General features: G+C 43.2%; 1 protein-coding gene across 3 annotated transcripts; it reads left to right on the top strand.

Annotated features, from left to right (window-relative positions):
• The first annotated feature begins 2100 nt into the window (after positions 1-2100).
• Positions 2101-21070, top strand: LOC101939342 (borealin-2-like). Of its 3 annotated transcripts, none has more exons than XM_065567623.1 (10): positions 2101-2365; positions 4711-4839; positions 7978-8027; positions 8464-8524; positions 10540-10607; positions 11973-12043; positions 13443-13538; positions 14809-14938; positions 17493-17579; positions 20788-21070. In XM_065567623.1, exons 1-10 carry the CDS (start codon positions 2230-2232, stop codon positions 20929-20931), a joined length of 972 nt encoding a protein of 323 aa, XP_065423695.1. In that variant the 5' UTR covers positions 2101-2229; the 3' UTR covers positions 20932-21070. The 3 variants fall into 3 exon arrangements, with proteins under 3 accessions (XP_065423695.1, XP_005290013.2, XP_023959899.2); XM_005289956.4 differs by having other exon boundaries at positions 2102-2365; positions 20747-20885; XM_024104131.3 differs by lacking the exon at positions 20788-21070 and adding an exon at positions 18534-18718 and having other exon boundaries at positions 2103-2365.
• The last annotated feature ends 843 nt before the right edge of the window (positions 21071-21913 follow it).

Genomic DNA, 21913 nt, shown 5'->3' with positions numbered 1-21913 from the left:
CTTGTGTTTACACCTGATATTCCTGAAAACAATCCAAGGTTTACAACATACTAGAGACATTCTATATGGGTGTTGAAAGCTGCTTTTTTCCCCCAGTCAGAGCAGCAGTCCTTATAGGTAACTTTTAAATCAAGGATAGTGACCTAATTTTAGTTTTCTAAACATTATATGATGGTGCCTTTTATGTTTCTGACATTGTAAGGGAGAACATATGTTTTGTTTTGATGCATCTCCGGGGGGAGGGGGGGGTTCTACTGTTCATCTACAATATTAGTATGTACTGTGGCAAGCTACAGTATCCACTTATGTTTTTGTGGAACATAACTGAAAAACTAAGAAACAAAGACTTACATTTTCATTGTCTTCAATGTTTAATAGACAATCTCTACTTTTTAATGCATGTTTCTAGGTTTCGTTTATCTACAGGTGCTTCTTAATACTGTACTTAGATTAACTTAGATGTATCCAAGACTTCAGAACAATAAAATAGATGTCAGAGATGTGGTAGTATTTAATATTCTGGGTCATTTGAAACCAAATGTCCAGTTTGTATGGTGAAATATTTATTAACTCCATGGTCTCTCACTATAATAAATAATTTCATCAACATCATGTATGGTGGATTTCATACTTCCTCAGATACATCATTCAGTGCACTTGTCATAAACTTCAGTTAGCAAAGTTCCCTCTTTTCCATGCACATAGAGCAGAATTTCACTCCTGTAGATGCCGTTAAGAATTAATTCAAAACTGAAGGGGGCTGATGTCAGAAAATGGTACTTAAGTCAATTGTCAGCATGCACAATTGGGCCTATTGATAGAAGAAAAGAAATCTATACAATAATTAATTAAAAAAAAACCTTAAGTACCTTTTTGAAATACAAGACCTGGGCTGCACTGTACTACATATGAAACTGAGAGCAGCAATTTAATCGCTAGAGCTGTTCCTGGAGCCAGGGAAGAAAAGGGGGCTAGATCCTTGCAAGTCAGTAGAGGAGTCCTACTACTTAAGCAAAAAGCCAGCCCTTATTTCCCTAAATACCTACATGTAAGCCAGCAAGCTATAAAGTCCTTGCCTATCATCCTCTATAGAAGCTCTTCAGGGAAATGTGGCAAGGGCTTTTAGAGCAGTAATTACGTTTATCATCTGTTTGTAGTGGGGTTAGCATAATACGATCCTGATTCTAATGAACGATTTACTGAATAAGCAATTTAAACCACATCAGTTAAAGAAATGGGGCATCCTAGTAACACTTACAAATAAACTATATGTAGTTAAGTGTTGATGCTGTAAAAGACAGAAAAAGTTCTCTGCCTTGTTCATGCAGTATAATGAGATAGACCTGGTGCATGAGAAGGAAATCCATCTTGGACCCTTTATTTGGATTCCTTTCTAAATCCCTGCTCCAAAGAGCTTAGAATCAAGCTGTTAAGAACATGGTATACTCCAGCCTGCTAAAATAAAACAAACAATTACCTATCTTCCTTTATTCTTCTGTGCTGAGTAAAGAGGAAGCTGCCCTTATTTCTGCAGTTTGAAGTCTATATTTGTAAGCTGATATTAAGTCAAAAAGAGTAGGAGGAAAAGGTCTGGCAAAAGAACTAGGTAAACAAATGTATTAATGGGACCATTGCCTGTGCCCCAAACTCATAACATTAAATAAACAAGTGTCCAATCACACACTCTTCTTTACATTATTATGTTTTCAGATTAAAAAATAAAGGTGAGGAGGGTTTATCCCTCCTACTCCTTGGGAGGTGGGTTGATTCCCAGTGTGATCCCTTCTCCGCCCAGGCAGGGGGTGCTCCACAGGGTGACCCCTCCTCGGCCCAGGCAGGCTCCTGACTCCTCCTCGGCCCAGGCAGGGGGCGCTCCCCTTGTGTGACCCCTCCTCGGCCCAGGCAGGGGGCGCTCCCCTCGTGTGACCCCTCCTCTCGGCCCAGGCAGGGGGCGCTCCCCTTGTGTGACCCCCTCCTCTCGGCCCAGGCAGGGGGCGCTCCCCAGGGTGACCCCTCCTCAGCCCAAGCAGGGGGCGCTCCCCTTGTGTGACCCCCTCCTCAGCCCAAGCAGGGGGCACTCCCCTTGTGTGACCCCTCCTCAGTCCAGGCAGGGGATGAGCGCAGTGCCGAGCCCCGTGGTCCCTGCGTGGGTGTGTCCCGCCGCCGCGGGGGAGGGGAAGGCAGCGGCTATAAGCGTTCCCCGGGCGGGCGGCTCTCACTCTTGCAGCTATGCCGCCGAAGAAGCACCTTGCCGCGGGCAAGAAGCGCAGCGCTGACTCCGGGGTGGAGACAGAGCGGGGCGCGCTGACCCAGGAGCAGAAGGACCAACAGATCAGCCTCTTCCTCAGGGGCTTCAACCAGCAGGGTGAGGAGCTGTCCCGCGCCGGCCCGGCCCCTCCCCGCCCCGCGGCTCCGGCCTGAGCAACGGGCAGCTTGGGGGGGCTGTCCCCAGCGGGGCACTTGGGTTGGGGGCCGAGGCTGGTCGGCTGCCGTGTCCCGGGGGTGGTGGTTGCTGGGCTTTCTCCGTTCCAGGCCCGCGCATCTCCCGCTGTCCTGGGGGCGGTCGGTAGGTGAGCCTCCGTGCGGAGGGGGCTCCCCGCCGAGGGGCTCCGGGGCGGCCGCTCTCACGCCACGGACGGGCTGGCGCAGGGTCTGGGACTAAAGCTGCTCACCAGTTATTCGGCTTCCTGGGAGTTTGGTCACATCTGACACTCCCCCCGCCCCGCTGCAGGGCCAAACCGGAGCATGTGGCCTCCCCTCAGCAGAGTAACTCGGGGTGGGGGGGCGCCGGCCGGCCATGGCCCGCTCTGCAGAGTGAGCTGGGCGCTGTGAGGCACAATCACGGTTACTGAGGCTGGTCTCCTGATGCCAGTTGATTGGCAGTGTGACGGAGGAAGAGGGATATTTATCTCACACTTACCAAGTGCATCCTTGCTCTGGTGCTGGGATGCTCCCTGTGGTATTCGCACAGAGTGGCCCGCTTCCTATCCTCCGCTAAAAAGGGAGGCACATAGCTGAGAAAAACAGCACAACTTCTAGTTAGAAAATACTTCTTAAATGTTTGGTTTTGTTTTCTTTACAATCCCTTCCTAGATGTAGCTGGTGCTTTAGAAGGGGAAATGGAGAAACACTTGAAAGAAAAACACAGTGACAAATGGAAACTCATAATTAAAAAAAAATGAACAAACATGTGGGCACCAGTAGATAAAGTCTGGATGTGTGCAAACAGGTTGTAGGTAATGGGGTTAGCATCTTCATAGAATTCATGGATCAGTTCATGTTCTTAGGAATGTGGAAACTTTCTATCTGCATTTTCAACTTAAGCATTGGGGCACAGAACTACCCTGTACAACTCCTGTTGGGATGACTATTGTCTGCAGAACTAAAAAATACATGTATTTACATTTGATTTCTAACTACATAATCAATGTCTTTAAAAAAAAAAAAACTGCATGTGACATCAGTCCTGATATGTAAGCCTCCTATTGTCGTTATCAGAGGCAACAAGCTGACTTATTATAGTCTAAGGATTTCTAATGAAATTAGTTGAACTAGACTTCTTGGAACTATTCCATTAAAAATCAACAGAAGCCTTCTAATATTTACTGACCATCTGCACTGAAACCAATGGGAAATGGCTACTGAAGTCTACATTTGATCAGATCAGTCTGGCAATTCAAGCAGCTTGCAATACAACAATAAAGAAATATAGTTTTGGCAAATGCACAACTTACTAAATGTTAACTTTTGATATTGTAAACTGCCTGTCAAGGCACCTAATGACTAACCACCATGAGCCTTCAAAAGAGGCCAAACTACTAGTTTAAGTTTCTGAACAGCCATAGATTTGTTCAGCACCTTTGAAAAATCAACCCTTAGACTTTCTCCTAGGTATGACACTACAAATTGGTTTGCTAACTCATATGCAGGCAATGATAGCTTTATCATCCCTCTTTAAATAAAGAAATACACTTTATTTACCTGAAATAATGTTAAACTTAACTTTTCTTCCCTCCACTTAATGGCTAATCTAGGACTTTTCTTTCTGAGAAAGTGTGTGTGTGTGTATGTATGTGTATATATATATGTATGTGTGTGTGTGTGTGTGTGTGTGTGTGTGTGTGTGTGTGTGTGTGTGTGTGTGTGTGTGTGTGTGTGTGTGTGTGTTATCCAGCTTGCCCAAGGTTACAAAGACAAACTGAAGCCAGATCTTCGTTATTTTATATAGATATAGATATAGATATAGATATATAAATAAGAAATTTTATATAGATATAAAAAATAACGAAGATCTGGCTTCAGTTTGTCTTTGTAACCTTGGGCAAGCTGGATAATCTCTCATCTATCTGTAAAAATGGGATGGTATTTCTGTATTTTCCAGGGGTGTCCTGAGGCTTAATTAATAATGGTGAGATGCTTGACTATTAAGGTGATGGGGGCATGTAAGTACCTAAATAAGGATAATGGTAGTTTTAAAATGTTGACTTGTTTACCAGTTTGAGGACACCCAGATTCTAGGAACATGTGGCATTGTATAATTTAAAATCTACTTTGAATTAAGCTGAATTTCTAGTCAAACTGACTGACCCCTGTAAATATATGATCTTAATTCTTTGACTGGAACAAAGGTACTATCCAACAGGCAAACTATTAATGAACTTGGAAGTGTATTGTACACTTAGCAACAGGTTTGGTTTTTTTTATTTGAAGCCAAAGAGAATCTTCAAGAAATGAAGAAAGAAATTGATTCACTTTTGCAAACTGCTGAGAAAGCATTTAGAGTGGAGTTATTGAAGATGCCAGTTGCTGTCAGAAAAATGAAAAGAAAAGACTTGCTTAGTAAGTGTGGTTTTCTTGGAATGCATACTTGTAGACAGCAGGATAACACTATCTACTTTCATGTCTTAAGTGTAGCTCTAAACTTCCCTGTAGGCCAGTGTTTCTCAAATGGGTCTGTGGACCCCTTGGGATCCCTGAGGGTACTCCAGAGCTTTCGTTGGGCCCTGCTGATCAACTCCTCCCCTTTCCTCCCAGCGCCTGAATGCCGGGGAACTGCTGTATCTCTCAGAGGCTGCTGAAGCCAAACCTGGAGTTTTTAGGCACTAAAAGTCCAGAGGTGCAGTGGGGGTAAGGCAGGCTCCCTACCTCCCCTGGCGCTGCGCCACTCCCGGAAGCGGCCGGTACGGCCCCTGGGGGAGGGCCAGGGAGTCTCTGCACACTGCCCCTGGCTGAGCGCTGACTCCACAGCCCCCATTGGCTGGGAACTGTGGCCAATGGGCGCTGCAGGGGCAGTATGTGGAGACCCCTTGACCCTCCTGCCAAGGAGCCGCTGTCAGAGAGATGTACTGAGCGCTTTTGGGAGCCACTGGGGTAAGGTAAGCCCAAGGCCTTGCCAGAGCCCGCACCCCTCACCCCCTCCTGCACTCCAACCCCCTGACCCAGCCCAGAGCCCACACCCAAACTCCCTCCCAGAACCTGCATCTCTCACCCCCCTTCCACCCAAATTCTCTCCCAGAGCCTGCACCCCCTCTTGATCCTAACCCCCTGCCCCAGCCTGGTGAAAGTGATTGAGGGTGGGGGAGAGTGAGGGGGGGGATCAAGGAAGGGGGGGCAGGAAGAGTTGGGGTGGGGCCTTGGGGGAAGGGGTGGAGCTTGGGGGGGGTCCCTGAAAATTTTTAAATCAAAATGGGGGTCCTCAGGTTGCTGAAGTTTGAGAACCGCTATATAGACTGTTATTTGTCTATGACTTTTTGATAAGCTACTTCCTTGATTGAGTCAATTTTTGTTAAATTTTAATTGTGATGCAATCATAGATAAAGACTAGAAATTATTATTATGGTCAGCTAGTCTGACCTGTATAAAACAGGCCATAGATCTTCCCCCAATAACTCCTGCATCAAACCCAGAACTTCTGTGTGAGCTTCTGTATATTAGAAAGACACTTTGTCTAGATTTAAAGACTCCAAGCAATAGAACCCTGTGCTATCAAATCTTCTCACCATGTAAGTAACTAGGCTTAAGACCGTTTTGATTCCAACTTGTACTTATGAACATAAGTGTCAACTCAGTGGGTGATCCGGGCTGGAGCACCCACGGGGAAAAATTGGTGGGCTCCCCGCCCCAGCTCACCTCCGCCTTGCCTCGCCTCGCCTCTTCCCCTGAGTGCGCCGTCCCTGCTTCTCCTCCCAGTGCTTGCCGTCGCAAAACAGCGGCATAACAAGCTGTGGAAGGGAGGAGCAGGAATGTGATGCAATCAGGGGAAGAGGCGGGGCTGGGGTGGGGATTTGGAGAAGGAGTCCAGTGGGGCAGGAGGGGATGGAGTTGGGGCAGGGAATTTGGGGAAGGGGTTGGAATGGGGGTGGGGCAGAGAAAGGAGAGGGCAGGGCAGGGGTGGAGTTGGGGCGGCGGGGGGCGCAAGCACCCACTGGTGCCAGGAGAAGTTGGTGCCTATGCTTATGAAATAATAGCAGCAATTCAATCTGTGATAAACAGCAGTAATTTGCTGCTATAGGAATATTGGTTTCAGAAGTTTCTCTTCCCAAGTGAAACTCTTATATGGGACCAAATAAAGACCAAAACAGGATATGCTTATGAAATCAAGGTTAATCAAAGTGGATTTGGATGCCTAGCTTCTGCTAAAATCCTAGTCTAAAGTAGTTATAACTGTGACTAGTGCCTTAAATGTAAACTTCCCTTCCCTTTCCTTTCAGTTACAAACCATGTTTTGTGGGACTATACTTAGCTCCTTTAGAGGTATCAGCACCCTAGAGTAGTGGGGAAAGCTGGTATCTGAGCTGTTGGCCTTCAGAATTCAAGGAATCCTGAAAGGAAGGGCTTCTCCAGATATTGAATTAGTGTATGGCATATTGGGGTGTAAATCTACAGTGCACAAGCTTTCCACACACTAACTGTCCATGTGCACCCTGTTGCTGTACACCAAAAGTACCAAAGTGCACTTTAACCTACTCCAGTGCAGCAGCAGGGTCCACATGGACGGTTAGTGCATGGCATGTTAGTGCTCTGTGGATTCACACCCCAGCTTGCTGTGCATTCTCTCCACCGAGACGAGCCCTAAAACTCTCTTACAGGGCTTGAAATGGTACAAATGACATACCACTCCAGTCAAGGTCAATTTTTTGCATCAGTTGTGCACCACAACTTTCTCCCCAGCTGCATAACTTGTTCTCTTCCAGGCTCTCTCCTTCATCTAGAACAGGGGTGGGCAAACTACAACCCGGGGGCCTCATCCAGCCCTCCAGATGATTTAATCCGGCCCTCGAGCTCCCGCCGGGCAGCAGGATCCAGGGCTTGACCCACTCTGGCACTCCAGCCGGGGAGTGGGGACGGGGGCTGGCCCCACTCTATGTGGCTTCTGGAAGCAGCAGCATGTCCCCTCTCCAGCCCCTACACATAGGGGCAGCCAGGGGTCTCTGCATGCTGCCCCTGCCCCAAGTGCTGCCCCCCGCAGCTCCCATTGGCCAGGGACTGCGGCGAATGGGAGCTGCAGGGGCGGCACCTGCGGACAGGGCAGCGTGCAGAGTCACCTGGCCCGCGCCTCTGTGTAGGAGGCGGAGGGAGCACATACCGCTGCTTGAGGTAAGCACTGCCCGGAGCCTGCACCTCTGACCCTTTCCCATGCCCCAACCCCCTTCCCCAGCCCTGATCCCCCTCCTGTTCTCCAAACCCCTGTGTCCCAGGCTGGAGCAACCTCCTGCACCCCCAACCCTTCAGCCCCAGCTGGAGTCCTCCCCCCAGCCCAGAGCCCCCTCCCAGAGCCCTCACCCCCTCCTGCACCCCAACCCCCAATTTTGTGAGCATTCGTGGCTTGCCATACAATTTCCATACCCAGATGTGGCCTTTGGGCCAAAAAGTTTGCCCATCCCTAATCTAGAAGCACATGGACCATAGTTAAGCAAATAGTAGTTACTGTAAACAGTTTTTTGTTTTTGTTTTTGTTTGTTTTTTCTTGTGTAACAGACCTGCAAGGAGGAGAGGAAGCTGCTGTTGTAGCTGCTGCTGTTGTAGCGGTAAGTGTTTGTAAATTGTAGCAGAACTTTAAAAATGGAAAATCTGACAACACAAAGGAACTTTAATAGGAATATTTTTTGCTATTAGCTTAATTTAAGAAAAAAAATGCCACACAAAAATACATGGCAGGAGACAATAGCCTATAATAATGTGAAACTACTGCACATTGTCTCTGACCCTTTTAGGGTAACTTACAGATATTGTTGCCACAACTTTAAGTTTAGTTATTCACTCCCATTCTGTCTTGTGCATGTGACTGAAAATGGATTTGCTAAACATCATCTTTACCTCATGCTGGAAACGGTCTCTGAAAACACCTTGTATCACTTTACTTTACGAACTTAGTCACCCTCTCCCCTAGGCTAACATAAATATGTATCTTGGGGAAATTTACTGATTGTACAGATCTCACTTTGTTCTTTAAATATCTTCTAGAATGACTGCTCTGTAGAGGACATTCCAAATACCAGGCTGGTGAGGAATTGCAGCAAAAGAGGTGAATGATTTCATGACATGGACTTCCAGTATCTGATCTATTTTTTTATTATTATTAATGGTATGAATTTAGTAACTGCAAAAGAAGTATTGTTATTAAAACTCCCTTTGGTACTCTGAGTATATAATTTATTACAGTGAAGCCTACATAAGAACAGCCATACTAGGTCAGACCAAAGGTCCATCTAGCCGAGTATCCTTTCTTTCGACAGTGGCCAAAGCCAGGTGCTTCAGAGGGAATGAACAGAACAGGTAGTCATGAAGTGATCCATCCCCTGTTGCCCATTCCCAGCTTCTGGCATACAGAGGCTAGGGACACCATCCCTGCCCATCCTGGCTAATAGCCATTGATGGACCTATCCTCCATGAATTTATCCAGTTCTGTTTTGAACCCTGTTAGCCTTGACCGTAACAACATCCTCTGGCAAAGAGTTCCACAGGTTGTGAGTTGTGTGAAGAAATACTTTCTTTTGTTTGTTTTTTTAAACCTGCTGCCTATTAATTTCATTTGGTTAACCCTAGTTCTTGTGTTTGAGAAGGAGCAAATAACCCTTCCTTATTTACTTTTTCCACACCAGTCATGATTTTATAGACCTCTATCATATCCTTCCCTTAGTCGTCTCTTTTCCAAGCCAAAAAGTTCCAGCCTTATTAGACGTCCCAACAGATATTTGGGAGTGCAGGAAGCGGGAGGCAGAGTGGTGCAGCATTGTGTTGGGCGCTGTAAATATATCTACTAAGAGATTACAATCTGAATAAAGGGTGGAAGGGAACACAGAGGTGAAGTGAGTTTCCCAAGGTCACAAAAGTCAGTGGCAGAGCTGGGAGTAGAATGCAAGTCTCCTGGGGAGTCCCATTCCAGTCACCTATCTAATGGACCCATAGGCACCGACTCCGTGGGTACTCCAGGGCTGGAGTACCCATGGGGAAAAATTGGTGGGTGCTTTGCACCCACCGGCAGCCAAGCTCCCTGCCCCCACTCACCTTGCCTCCACCTCCACCTCCTCCCCTGAGCGCATCGCATCCCCGCTTCTCCCATCGCTTGCTGCTGTGAAACAGCTGTTTCATGGCATAACAAGCTCTGGGAGGGAGGGGGAAGGAGCGGGAACACAACGTGCTCAGGGGAAGAGGTGGGGCCGGGGATTTAGGGAGCGGGTGGAGTTGGGGCGGGGACTTTGGGGAAGGGGTTGGAATGGGGGTGGGGCAGGGGTGGAGTTGGGGCAAGGCTGGGTTGGGGTGCCAGCAGAAGCCAGCGCCTATGGATGGACCACTGTCTGTAAAAGAATAAGTGATCACTCTGTATCTGACCTATCAGTCCTCATCCTCAAAGGAAACCTGCACGCTTAAAAGGTGAGTTTGAGAGTTTACATTCATAATCTTAAGACCATGATTTTTAGTGTCTAGCAAAGACATTGGATTTATGGCTTATTACAACAATCTATACCCTACTATAACCCCCTTTTGTCCTCTGATTATAAGGGTGTTAATGGGCCACTTCACCTTGAATGGTCCCTTAGAATATGTACTAACTACTTACGCTAAACTGTCTGTCTGACCTTGTATTTAGCTGTGACACTCTTAGTACCTTTCTCAGACCTGAGCTCTTTGAAACCTTGTCTCTCTCACCAACCAAAGTTGGTCCACCTCATCTCTTTAATCTCAGAACAGGTGCAGTAGAAACGGTGCACCTCTGTCACAGTGGTCTGAACCTACTCTGGAGGGGGTCACTTCTAAGGGTGAGAGGGGTATCCTTGGCATCCCAGATATGTCAGTGAGGGTGGCGATCCATATATAGTAGTTACGATGTTGGGCACACTTGCAATCCACCTAAGCATTGAACTGAGTGCCAAATGGCCATCAAATGGTGGAATCAATTGCTATTTGTCTACTAACAGTCAATGTAGAGCTAAATGGACTTGTCATTGTGCCCATCACTGCAGCTATTAATATTCTATGTATTTCTAATCCACTTTGAATTGTCTTTTTTTTTTTTTTTTTTTTTTTTTTTTTTTGTAGTTAAGGTAACTACAATTGTTGAATATAAAGATGAGGAGACTGTGCCTGCCAAGAAAGCATCTCAAAAGGTATGTGTTCAAGGAAAATAACCAGGGCTAGATCTGTCCTGAAACCTGAGGCTACCTCAGTTGGTCCCTGGTCAGTTGCCTGCTTGTCATCTTAAAATAAACTATTTGAAAAAAAGAAAAAAAAGTATGAACTATTGTTCTCAATTCAGAATTAGCTGCGGTCCAATATGCTTATTTTAATTAATTAAATTTAATATAAAATCCTATTGTGAACTAGTTTTGTAGTCAACAGATAATGAATTAATAAAAGTATGTACAACCATCATTTGCTGTAAATTCAGCACTATTTTTTAAGTTTCCTCCTGAAATTGAATAACTCTTTGGTAAGGTATCAGAGGGGCAGCTGTGTTAGTCTGAATCTGTAAAAAGCAACAGAGGGTCCTGTGGCACCTTTGAGACTAACAGAAGTATTGGGAGCATAAGCTTTCGTGGGTAAGAACCTCACTTCTTCAGATGCAAGTAATGGAAATCTCCAGAGGCAGGTATAAATCAGTATGGAGATAACGAGGTTAGTTCAATCAGGGAGGGTGAGGTGAAACAAAGACTCTGAATGGCTATCCAACTACAGAAGCAGTTTCTCTTCCCTTGGTGTTCATACCTCAACTGCTAGCAGAGCACCTCACCCTCTCTGATTGAACTAACCTCGTTATCTCCATACTGATTTATACCTGCCTCTGGAGATTTCCATTACTTGCATCTGAAGAAGTGAGGTTCTTACCCACGAAAGCTTATGCTCCCAATACTTCTGTTAGTCTCAAAGGTGCCACAGGACCCTCTGTTGCTCTTTGGTAAGGGTCCATCCTGCTGAATCATTAGAGGATATGGTGGGACTTTAAAGTCCCTAACTTGATTTTTCTGTTTGTTTGATGCCCACCTTGTGTTCAGTAGATAGCTCCCCATATTTGAATGGGTTGTTTTTAGAGACCAACAGTGATAAAAAGCATTGCATCTGCATCAACTTATCCAATCTTAACTCTGTCTCACAACTCAGTGACTTGATTTTGCTCAATGACTTGCAAGTTTCAACTGGGCATTATGACATGGGTCTTCTCCCCCACATCCAGCAAAAAGACTTGATCTAGTGGTACAAGCATGTGTGTAGATGTGCCAAAATGGCTTTCAAAAACAGTGTTATGTGGTGTACTGACCTGTCAGGACAAGCAAGACAGTAAACCATTCTGTACAATGAAGCCATAGCATAGGGATTTCATGTTCCTCAGTTTACTCATCTGTAAAGTGAGTATAATTCCCTATTCAACATGGGTTTTAGGAGATTTAAGTCTTCGTCATCTGAAAGTCTCAGTCCTATTACATTTAATGTCATTTATTCTAACAATGCTTAATTTTTTATTTATTTGTTTTAAGGTGTCCAAAACAAAATCACTGGTTTCTTTAGCTTCTGGCACACATCTCAAAGAAAACCACTCTCTTTCTAGGTATGACTATGATCTATAGTAGTTTTTGTAATTTTTTTGGACTGAGTAGCTTTTCAAAGAATTCACCGTGATTTTTAACTCTGCTAAGAAGAAAGCATTTAATGAACATTACACAAGCTGGATCAGATTTTATGTGATTTACTCTACTGAAGTAAATTTTAATCAGATAACTTCCGCCTCTTCTTCCCTTCTCTCCCCTGACCCCCATGGGGTGGCTGCTAACGGGATATAGTGCAATCCATTTGAATGTATACACTTGTGCATCCAATTGTGTGTGTAATATAAAAATATCTAGTTAATCTTTAATTGCAGACTATGTTTAATGGAGGAAAGTAGCCTTTAGGTAACCTGACATGCTTCAGTTAACAAGAATAACAAACTATACAGTAATACTTCTGCTAATTTTAACATCTGAAAGGGATTTGCATCAATATCCGTAGTGGAATATCTATTTGAGCTACTTATAGCAAAGATGAGCCGAAGTCTACTCTTTGATTTGCGAGTCAGAGGAACTGATGTCTCCAGTCAAATAGGTATAAAAATCTGTGCAATTATGTATTGCAACTGTTCACTTTTTAAGAATCTGAACATGTCTACTAGTTCAACATACACCTTCTATCCTCTTCTAAAGTGTATTCTAGATGTTGAATCAACTCATACTGTACATGAGAAGAAAACTAGAAAGCCTTAACTAGGTTTAGTTATTCAGACTCCTAATTTAGGATTACAGATAATCTTCAAATCCACAAAATTGACCTGTAAAACTAGTCAGCTCCTTGGATAGGCAAAACCTGTTGTATCAGTCTCTGGTGCATGGCTTTTCCCTAATGTTCAGTAGCATTTTGCTCACACCAGGTCCTGAAGCTAACACTCTCTCAATTGTGTGTGTGGGGAGGGCTTCAATCCCTAGCTCTAAAACAATCTTTATGCGCCCATTAGGATCCAAAACTGGAAGTGGCTGTTCTCTGGCTCTGGTTCGGATGTGGCCTCTCAATAATTCTTGTGAGAACTGATCGTAGGAAAACTCCCTCCACTTTTGATTAAAATTGCCAGGAGACTGAATAGGAACCTTCGCTTAACTGTGTCCAGATCACTGTGCTCTCTCAGCCAGTTTCTAATACAAATAATCCTATATTGCTTCTAGCCCCCTCTACTTGCATAGGCTAGATTCTGGTGGATGATATCTTACTGTGTAAAGGACTTTACCGTTGCTGTGCCTCCCCACCCTGCCGTTTTTTTTTATTTTAAAGCAACACTAACTAGATAACTACAAAGTACTGTAACATTGTCTAACTTACCAGTCTTCTGCTTAGGGAATTTAAAATATCTGCTTCGTAACTGGAATTCTCTAGACTAAAAGTACTGTACCATGTAAAAGCAAATGCTGTTTTTCTGGCAGATCTGCATGCTCTACTCCAAATGTGAGGCATTTTAAGGCTCCTACATCTGATCGCACAGCTGCAAACTATAAATCTGCTCCACGTGTTTCTAGAAGGTAGGCCTTTCAGGTCATAGCACAACTGATCTCTTTTCTTTTTAAACTCTTACTACCATACATATCTGGATACCAAATAAGGAATGCTCCTTTGAACAAGACAGTGTGAAGATCTTTGTAAATACAGTGTCTGCCACTGTAGAATTTTAGGAAAGGAAGGTGGCTTCTATCTGTAAAAGGGTTCCTGTTCATGGAGGAGGGTTGGGGAAGAGACTGAAGTGGATACAGTTTATACTTGTGCTGAAATTCTGGAGGTACTGGCTAGGTTTTCATAGTTAAGGTTACCTTCTGAAGTTGGCTGAATGGGGCGCCAACTACTAGCTTTCTCTACGTGTTGACTATAGTTTACAGAAACACAGCAGTTTAGAAACAAGTTTTCAGCACTCTAATTTAGCTGAAATAATTCACTCTTGGTTGAAAGTACTTGCAACATTTAGTATAAATTCATACAAATACTTCTAATAGGTTAAACTATACATTGTAGCTGGAAAGATTCTCAAAACTGGTAATTCTGAACTTGCTTCTGGCAAACACAACCTGCTGAATGAAGTGAAATCCTTTACCATAAGATAGCTAAAATCAGCCCTGAAGCCACAAAGTGGCTTGCTATTGTGTCAAGCGTCTCTCTTTCAGGTTAAAGATGCCTAAAACATTATACTTGCTCTCAAATATTGGAGCCTGCCTTTGACTACAGTACAAAATAATTTTAAATACAAGGGAAATATAGGAATTCCATGTCAGACCTGTCATCCACCTACTCCAGTCTCCTGCCTCTGAAAGTAGCCAACATCAGATGCTTCAGAGGAAGGTGCAAGAAACCCTGCAGTAGTACAGTCCTGTATAATCTGTTGCTAACGAGTCTTTTCCTACACCCTAATAATTAAATTGGCTTACTCACCCTAAAGCATCAGTTTGTGTTAGTGTTCACTGTGATAACTGGAGACTGTTCTTCTCCATGTAAATGTCCAATCCCAACTGAAGATTGATCATTGGCTTAGAATTTCTCAGTTGTATTGCACTCTGCCAGAATGGCAAAATATTACCTGGTGGTGCCAATAAACACTACTACTTTCAAGATGTTAAGATGTTTGGGTTTTCTTTAGTGTTGGTTCTAAATGGTTTGTAGAAGAAAGTAGAAATTGAGCATCCATTAAGTGCACCAATTACGAAGCTGGCTGTTACTGAATCACATTGGCTCTAATGGCTCTCGGTAGGACATGAAAATGCAATTTATTAGAAGTGAAATTCTGTTCTTGTATTCCACTTCTAGATTACCACAAATGGCTGTCTCAAGAACTGTACCTATGAGAGAAAAAGTCCAAGTCATGTCACTAAGAAGTAACTCAGTGCCTCGGGAAAAAGCTGTTCCATTTGTTAATATACCTCTGGCTGATGGAAAGGTAGTAAACCTTAACTTTTCAGTTTCACTTGCTTTAGATGAATCTGTCTCTGGCAAATATATAAACAAAGGGGTATCTGGAAAATGTTTTTTTCCTGTCTTTGCCAGCAGTAGTAGTTGCTACAGTTAAGTGAGCAGCTTGTAAACAAAATGTCTCTTCAAAATGGTCACTTTCTGAAGTGAACATTTCTATTAACTTTCCATATTATAACAACGTAAGAATAGCCATACTGGGTCTGACCAAAGGTCCATCTAGTCCAGTATCCTGTCTTCTGACAGTGGCCAATGCCAGGTGCCCCAGAGGGAATGAACAGAACAGGTAATCATCAAGTGATCCATCCCCTGTTGCCTGTTCCCAGCTTCTGGCAAACAGAGCTTAGGGACATCATCCTGGCTAATAGCCATTGATGGACCTATCCTCCATGAATTTATCCAGTTCTTTTTTTGAACCCTGTTATAGTCTTGGCCTTCACAACATCCTCTGGCAAAGAGTTCCATAGGTTGACTGTGCATTGTGTGAAGAAATATTTCCTTTTGTTTGTTTTAAACCTGCTGCTATTAATTTAATTTGGTGACCCCTAGTTCTTGTGTTAGAGGAAGGAGTAAATAGCACTTCCTTATTTACTTTCTCCACACCAGTCATGATTTTATAGACCTTTATCATACCCCCCCAACATCTTTTTTTTTTTATCCAAGCTTAAAAGTCCCAGTCTTATTAATCGCTCCTCATATGGCAGCAGTTCCATACCCCTAATCATTTTTGTTGCCCTTTTCTGTACCTCTTCCAATTCCAATATCTTTTTTTGAGATGGGATGACCACATCTGCATGCATTCAAGATGTGGACATTCCATCGATTTATAGAGAGGCAATATGATATGTTCTGTCTTATTAGCTACACCTTTCTTAATGATTCCCAACAATGTGTTTGCTTTTTTTGACTGCTGCTGCACATTGAGTGTATGTTTTCAGAGAACTATCCATAATGACGCTAAGATCTTTGAGTGGTAACAGCTAAATATTGCATTAGTGTCAGTCTAGTAAATTACTTAGAATCTTGTCCGAACACTTGGACATATGATGAAGGTTTCTAGGTATCATACCAATGACTATGCTGACCAGGACTAGTGAGGTGAAATAAGCATTTGACATACAGTAACTCCTCACTTAATATTGTAGTTATGTTCCTGAAAAATGTGACTTTAAGCAAAACGATGTTAAGTGACTCCAATTACATAAGAATTAATGTAAATGAGGGGGTTAGGTTCCAGGGAATTTTTTTCACCAGACAAGACTATCTTATATACACACACACAATATAAGTTTTAAACCATTTAATATTGGTACACAGTAATGATGATTGTGAAGGTTGGTTGAGGTGGAGGAGTCAGAGGGTGGGATATTTTCCAGGAAATGCCTTCCTGCTAAATGATGAACTAGCAATTTGCTGAGCCTTCAGGGGTTAACTCTCACGGTCTACAAGGCAGCAGGAATGGAGGGAGGGGAGAGAGGATTGCAGACGCAGACGCAGAGTGTGTGAGAGAGATGCGCATTTCCCCTTTAAGTACACTGCCTTGTTAATTAGATCAGCTTGCTGAGACCGCAGCTGCCAGCAAGCTTCCTCTGTCCTGAGTCCTGTGGTGTGTCCCCCCCCTGCTCTATGGAAGATGGGGTATGTGGGGTGCAGGAGCAGGGGAACACCCTGACATTAGCCCCCCTCTTCCTCCCCTCCCCCTGCACAGCAAGCTGGAGTCTCAGGGAGCAGCTCCAAGGCAGAGGGTAGGAGCAGCACATGGCAGTGGGGGGAGGGACAGCTGCAATTGCTAGCCTGCTGGGCAGCTGCTGCACAGGGAACTTAAGGGAGGGGAGGGCTCATAGGGGGGCTGCCAGTCCACCAGCTAGCTGCAACGGGCTGCTCTTCCTGCAAGCAGTGGACAAAGCAGGCAGTTGCCAAACAGCGTTAGAAGGGAGCATTGCACAACTTTAAACAAGCATGTTCCCTAATTGATCAGCAATGAAACAACGTTAACTGGGACGATTTTAAGTGAGGAGTTACTGTGTTTCCCCTACGCCTTCACTAGGCTGTACAGTCTAAAATAACTGAATTTGGGCTAAAGAAACTTCTGTGAATTACTTGTTTCAGTCTGCACTACTGCTGACTTTGAAAGATGGGAAAGATTTGAAACTGCTGTGAAAGTTGATGGATGTTGGTTAACTAACAAGACTGACACCTCACTGTGCCCTGGGTGTGCTGAGAACTCTTGTTTCTTGAATTATTTCCACTTAGATTTGGCTCCTTGACCAGCAGTAACTCTAGTTTAATGGGCCATTATCTTGTGTTCAGGATGTCAGTCATAACTAAAGCCAGTGATAAGTTGGAAGGAGACGTGCAGACTAACACTTTTTGGGCAGAATGTTTTTTTTAGCCAATAAAGCTGTTAAACATATGCCTCAACTCAACTTCAGTGCATGGTTGTAAGAAAAACGGATATGGTGATTCACGTGAAACATGCTGAATAGTTTTATCTCAATTAATCACTTTGTGATTATGCTCAGACTCTCTGTTCTGCTGGTGAAGACCTCCATAACATCAATGTTGAGTTGCTTAATGATGACACAGTTCAGCATATTCATAATCTAGTGGTAAGTTTACAGAACCAGTAATTTGTAAATAGTCTAAGATTGCACAGAAGTCCTGGCACTTAGTCTTCAAATCATCTATGCAAGGAGCAAACTATTTCTAGTAAGGGAGAAATGTTGCTTCAACTTTAACTTACTTGAAGCAACATTTTTCCTTTACTAGGAAGAGACAGCCTTTGTTTAGGTCTATTTTATTGAGTCCTGTCAGTGACATTGCTTCTAAAGAAAGGGCAGAAGTCTTTCTTCTCCTCCTCATGTCTGTCTGTCTGCCGTGTGAGGAAACTCTGCTTTTCTCACTATCAGTGACTCAATCTGCAAATCAAAACAGACAGCAAGTTTCACATCATGTATACTGATGGAGGGAATTGTACCTCACTCTGTGAATAAGAACTATAGGGGTCCCATCAAATCTGTACTAAGCTTGGACAATAACTCCTTCCCCTACATTATAAAGGTGTGCTTATATACCCCTCTCCAGGAGATAAATTGTACTCTGCTGCTAAACATCACTACTAATTTTATGCCAGCTAGTGGCCCTCTTCCAAGCGGTTATTGTAACAGGGAGTCTAAGATCTGGCTAATATGTAATATTAGAAATACAGTTGAAATATCCATAGTTATGAGTAGGTAATGAGTATTATATGGAAAAGTGACCCACCCTTGTAGGTGGTGGGACCTTACTTTAAGTTATATGAATTATAGCAGACTGAAGATTTGACAGCTACAATATGGCATGCCTCTGCCTCTATTGCAAGCACAGGGTGGGGAGGCATTTCTAAAAAGCTAAATACCGGGCAGCAGCTAGATTATTCTGCCCTCTCTGCTAATCTGTATGTTATCGTACTACTCTACTGCTGAAGATTTGCTTCTCAATTTAGCTGCCTTGCAGAGTTTAAACAACTCTAGTTTTAATGTCTGCCAATAAAATTGGTCTAAAATGGCTTTCTTTCCCCCCAGAGCCAGTTGACTGTTTTATGTGGAAAAGCAACAGTTAAACCAAGTTAATGGAGTCTACGTGTATATCTTGTGTTCTCTCTGTTGTGTATTATATAAATATTCTGTGCAATTACCACTTGTCTGTTTTAAATGTTGACATGGAACTTAATATCTTTTTTAATAAAGTTTTATACTGCATATTTAACTTTCTATGTATAGAAAGACTTACAAATTTTACAGCAATGTGATCATTATGTTTTTTACAAGCTCAAAGCCATGTTACCAGTTGCTTCCTTAACTGAAAGATAAGACTGCTTCCTATTCATGTTAGTTTAAAGAAGGGACAACTTGGTATCCTTTCCAGATTGCTCATCTCTATTTTTGATCTCCTGTGCTCAGTAAAATATACATAGGATTATACAGTAAAATACATCTGTTCTATCCGAACTATTTCCCATCCTTCTGAAGTTGTGCAGCATTAGTGCTAAGCACCAATTCAAGATGATGCAAGGTGATATAAACTCATTCATTTAGACCTACTTAGACCAATCTATGTGAAAGTCTCATTTGTAATGTGTATACTGGGATGGGCAGTGAGGGTGTAATGTAAATTAAAGAAGGGTAGAAGTCACTCTAAACTCTCCTGTTAGGCTGTCTTGGTATTTCTGTAGTCTAGCCCATAGTCACGTGACTAAGACCAGGCTACACTCTGAGTAAAACCCTAAGTTAAATGAAAGGCATTCGGGCTCAACTGTATCAGATCAGTTTCTCACTAAGCTTCCCTAAATTCATCTTTGCAGCTCTCCTAAAGTTTTCAGTTTCAAAACTCATTGATGCAGCACTCCGAAGCTTCAGTTGTGTGTACTATGTTGACACAAGTTGCCAGTACTTTATCTTGTAACCGTTATGGGGTGAATAAGCCTAGAATTAATCAACAGGATCTCCTCAACCACTTCAGGTTTCCCTCTTGATCCAAAGAAGAGTTGTCCCTAGCAATCTTGATTATAAGAAGCCTCCATATTCAAGGAAGCTCTTCAGATTCATAGGGTTGTTTCTTATCGACCCCCCCCCCCTCTGACATCAAGCTATCGGATAACTAGGAGGGCAATAGTGTAAAACTAGTACTGGATTGTTTAGCAGTTCAAGAGTAAAAAATAGCAATCTTCTGGATAGTTACTTTGACAGTCTATATATGTTAAAACCTTCCACTTCATTTGACTTTCAACCAATTTTTTTTGCATAGTTGGCCATCACTTCCATTCATGTTTGGAGCATAACTTACAGAAGCATGATCTACTAGCTAAACTTTAGTGTTGCTTCTTACAACAACCTAAGCTGCTGAGATGAGCTTGGCCTCAACACAAGAGTCTGTGTTGGAATAAGAGAGGGACTGCAGCCTGATCAGTCTCATGAGAACTCCAGTGGTTCACTTACACTTCCCTTTGCTTTTAGCAAGGGTCCTGTGTTGGCTTTTTACTCTGGTTTCCCTTAAATGTACAGTTATTCTGCATGTTTCCTAGAGTAATTCCTTCACTGGAAATAGGCATAGGTTTAAGTATGGTGAGAGGCAATGCTGTGCTGCTGGAGTAGTGCTTTAAAACTAGGGGACTTTCCTAGTACTTTGCCTCTGTACAGACCTAGTGCTCCTCATGGCAATCTCTGTCCTCTAGTGGGAGAGGATTACGAGTGGAAAGGCTGCGCTAACTTTATCTTTAAGAGCATAGGAAATTTTGTCACGTTACCTCTTAGTGCAGCTTTTGACACTTCTGTGTCACTAGTGACCCTTTCCCCCTAGAATCTTTACTTAAGAGGCATCTGCTTTCTGTCATAAAACTATGTACATAACAACTTCCCCTTCTGGTTACATGTTCCAGTTAAAGAAACTAGATAATTTTACAGTGTAGAAAATAGCGATGAAAATAAGGCAATTGTAATCAAAGGGAAACAGTCTTTGCACACTCTCAAACACTAACAAAAGAGAATGTTGGGAAGTTAATGAGAATATAAAAAATTGTATTCTCGCTGTTAGGTTGGGTGTGATTACCATGGCATTAGGGGGAAGAGTTGGTTAATTTATTATCAGAGTTTATGTTCTCCTCCTGAGTCTCAGGAAAGTTTGCAAGAGCTTCAACCTTGGCCATATAGTTCCTAGAGTTAGTGGTGACAGACTCTGTGTTACTATTTCATTCCTTTTAAGGGTAGTTTTCTCATACCTTTTGTCTTTCCATTCTGAGGGCTTGTCTACACATGAAGATTTTCCTGATTAACCCTGTAGGTGGACACTCTTACTCTGGGAATAAATGAGGAACAAGTCCAGCTGCAGACAAGACCGAAGGTAAAAGTGGGGGAAGTCAGAATTTTGGTACTTGTGATCTGTCAAAACAATCCTACAGCTAGTGACTGCCACATTCAATACTAGTACAAACCAACTGTCCATATCCTGATTTCCAAGACCCTCCACAAGATGATCCAAGCCATGTCAATAATGCCATCTCCTCCACCTTAACAAGAAGCATATAACTGTCCACAGATGTATGAAACCGGGTTTCAGCTTTCTCTGTAGCTGTTCTACAGCTGTGGAAGTTCTGAGAAGATATTACCACACATCTTGCCATTAATTTCAGAAATGCAAGACCTCCTTTTTCTTATCTATTCCAGAAATTGCAGCCCTACTATGTGGTGGTAGTAGGGTAATGCAGTAGGGGGAAGAGGAAGATGAATTAAAAAAAAATCCTTATGCTCACAGAGGGATGGGAAAGGAGTTACAGTGAGTAGCTAGAACAGCTCAATTTTGATCAGTCATGATAAGCTCCTAGGTGCTCAAATACCTGCAGTAATATACAGTGTACATGAGTAAAGTAAAATAACTATACAACATTTACCAGAATATTCTTTAAAATGTTTCCTTAGGGTTGACAGAAGCTTTTAATCCCTCTGTATGGGGTAGCAATACACTAAACCCTGGTCTACACTAGGAACTTGCATCAGCGTAGTTTTCTCTCAGAAGTGTGAAAAATCCACAGGACTGAGATACAGCTATACTGCTGTAAATTCCTAATGCAGACACTAGGTCAACAGAAGAATTCTTCTGTTGGCATAGGTGCTGCCTAGTAGGGAAGTGGATTACCTATGCTGATGGGAGAAGCTCTTGTGTTGGCATAGTTAATGTCTACACTCAAAGGTTATATCAAGGTGCAGCTGCAGCATTTTTACGTGTAGACATACACTTGTGGTCTAGGCATAGTGAGGGTGTTTGACAGCTGGGCAAGATAAAGATGAATAACTTGGCATGGATGGCGAGTAGGTACATACAATCTATGCTGTTTAATCCTAGTGGACCCAAATTGTCGTAAAGTGACATTATCAGGCTTGTTAGGATAATTTATCCTACAACACTTAGT

Source organism: Chrysemys picta, chromosome 14 (genome assembly GCF_011386835.1).
Source record: "Chrysemys picta bellii isolate R12L10 chromosome 14, ASM1138683v2, whole genome shotgun sequence".
NCBI lineage: Eukaryota > Metazoa > Chordata > Testudines > Emydidae > Chrysemys > Chrysemys picta.
The sequence above is the reverse complement of the archived record's forward strand: the minus strand, read 5'-3'. Positions and strand labels throughout refer to the sequence as shown.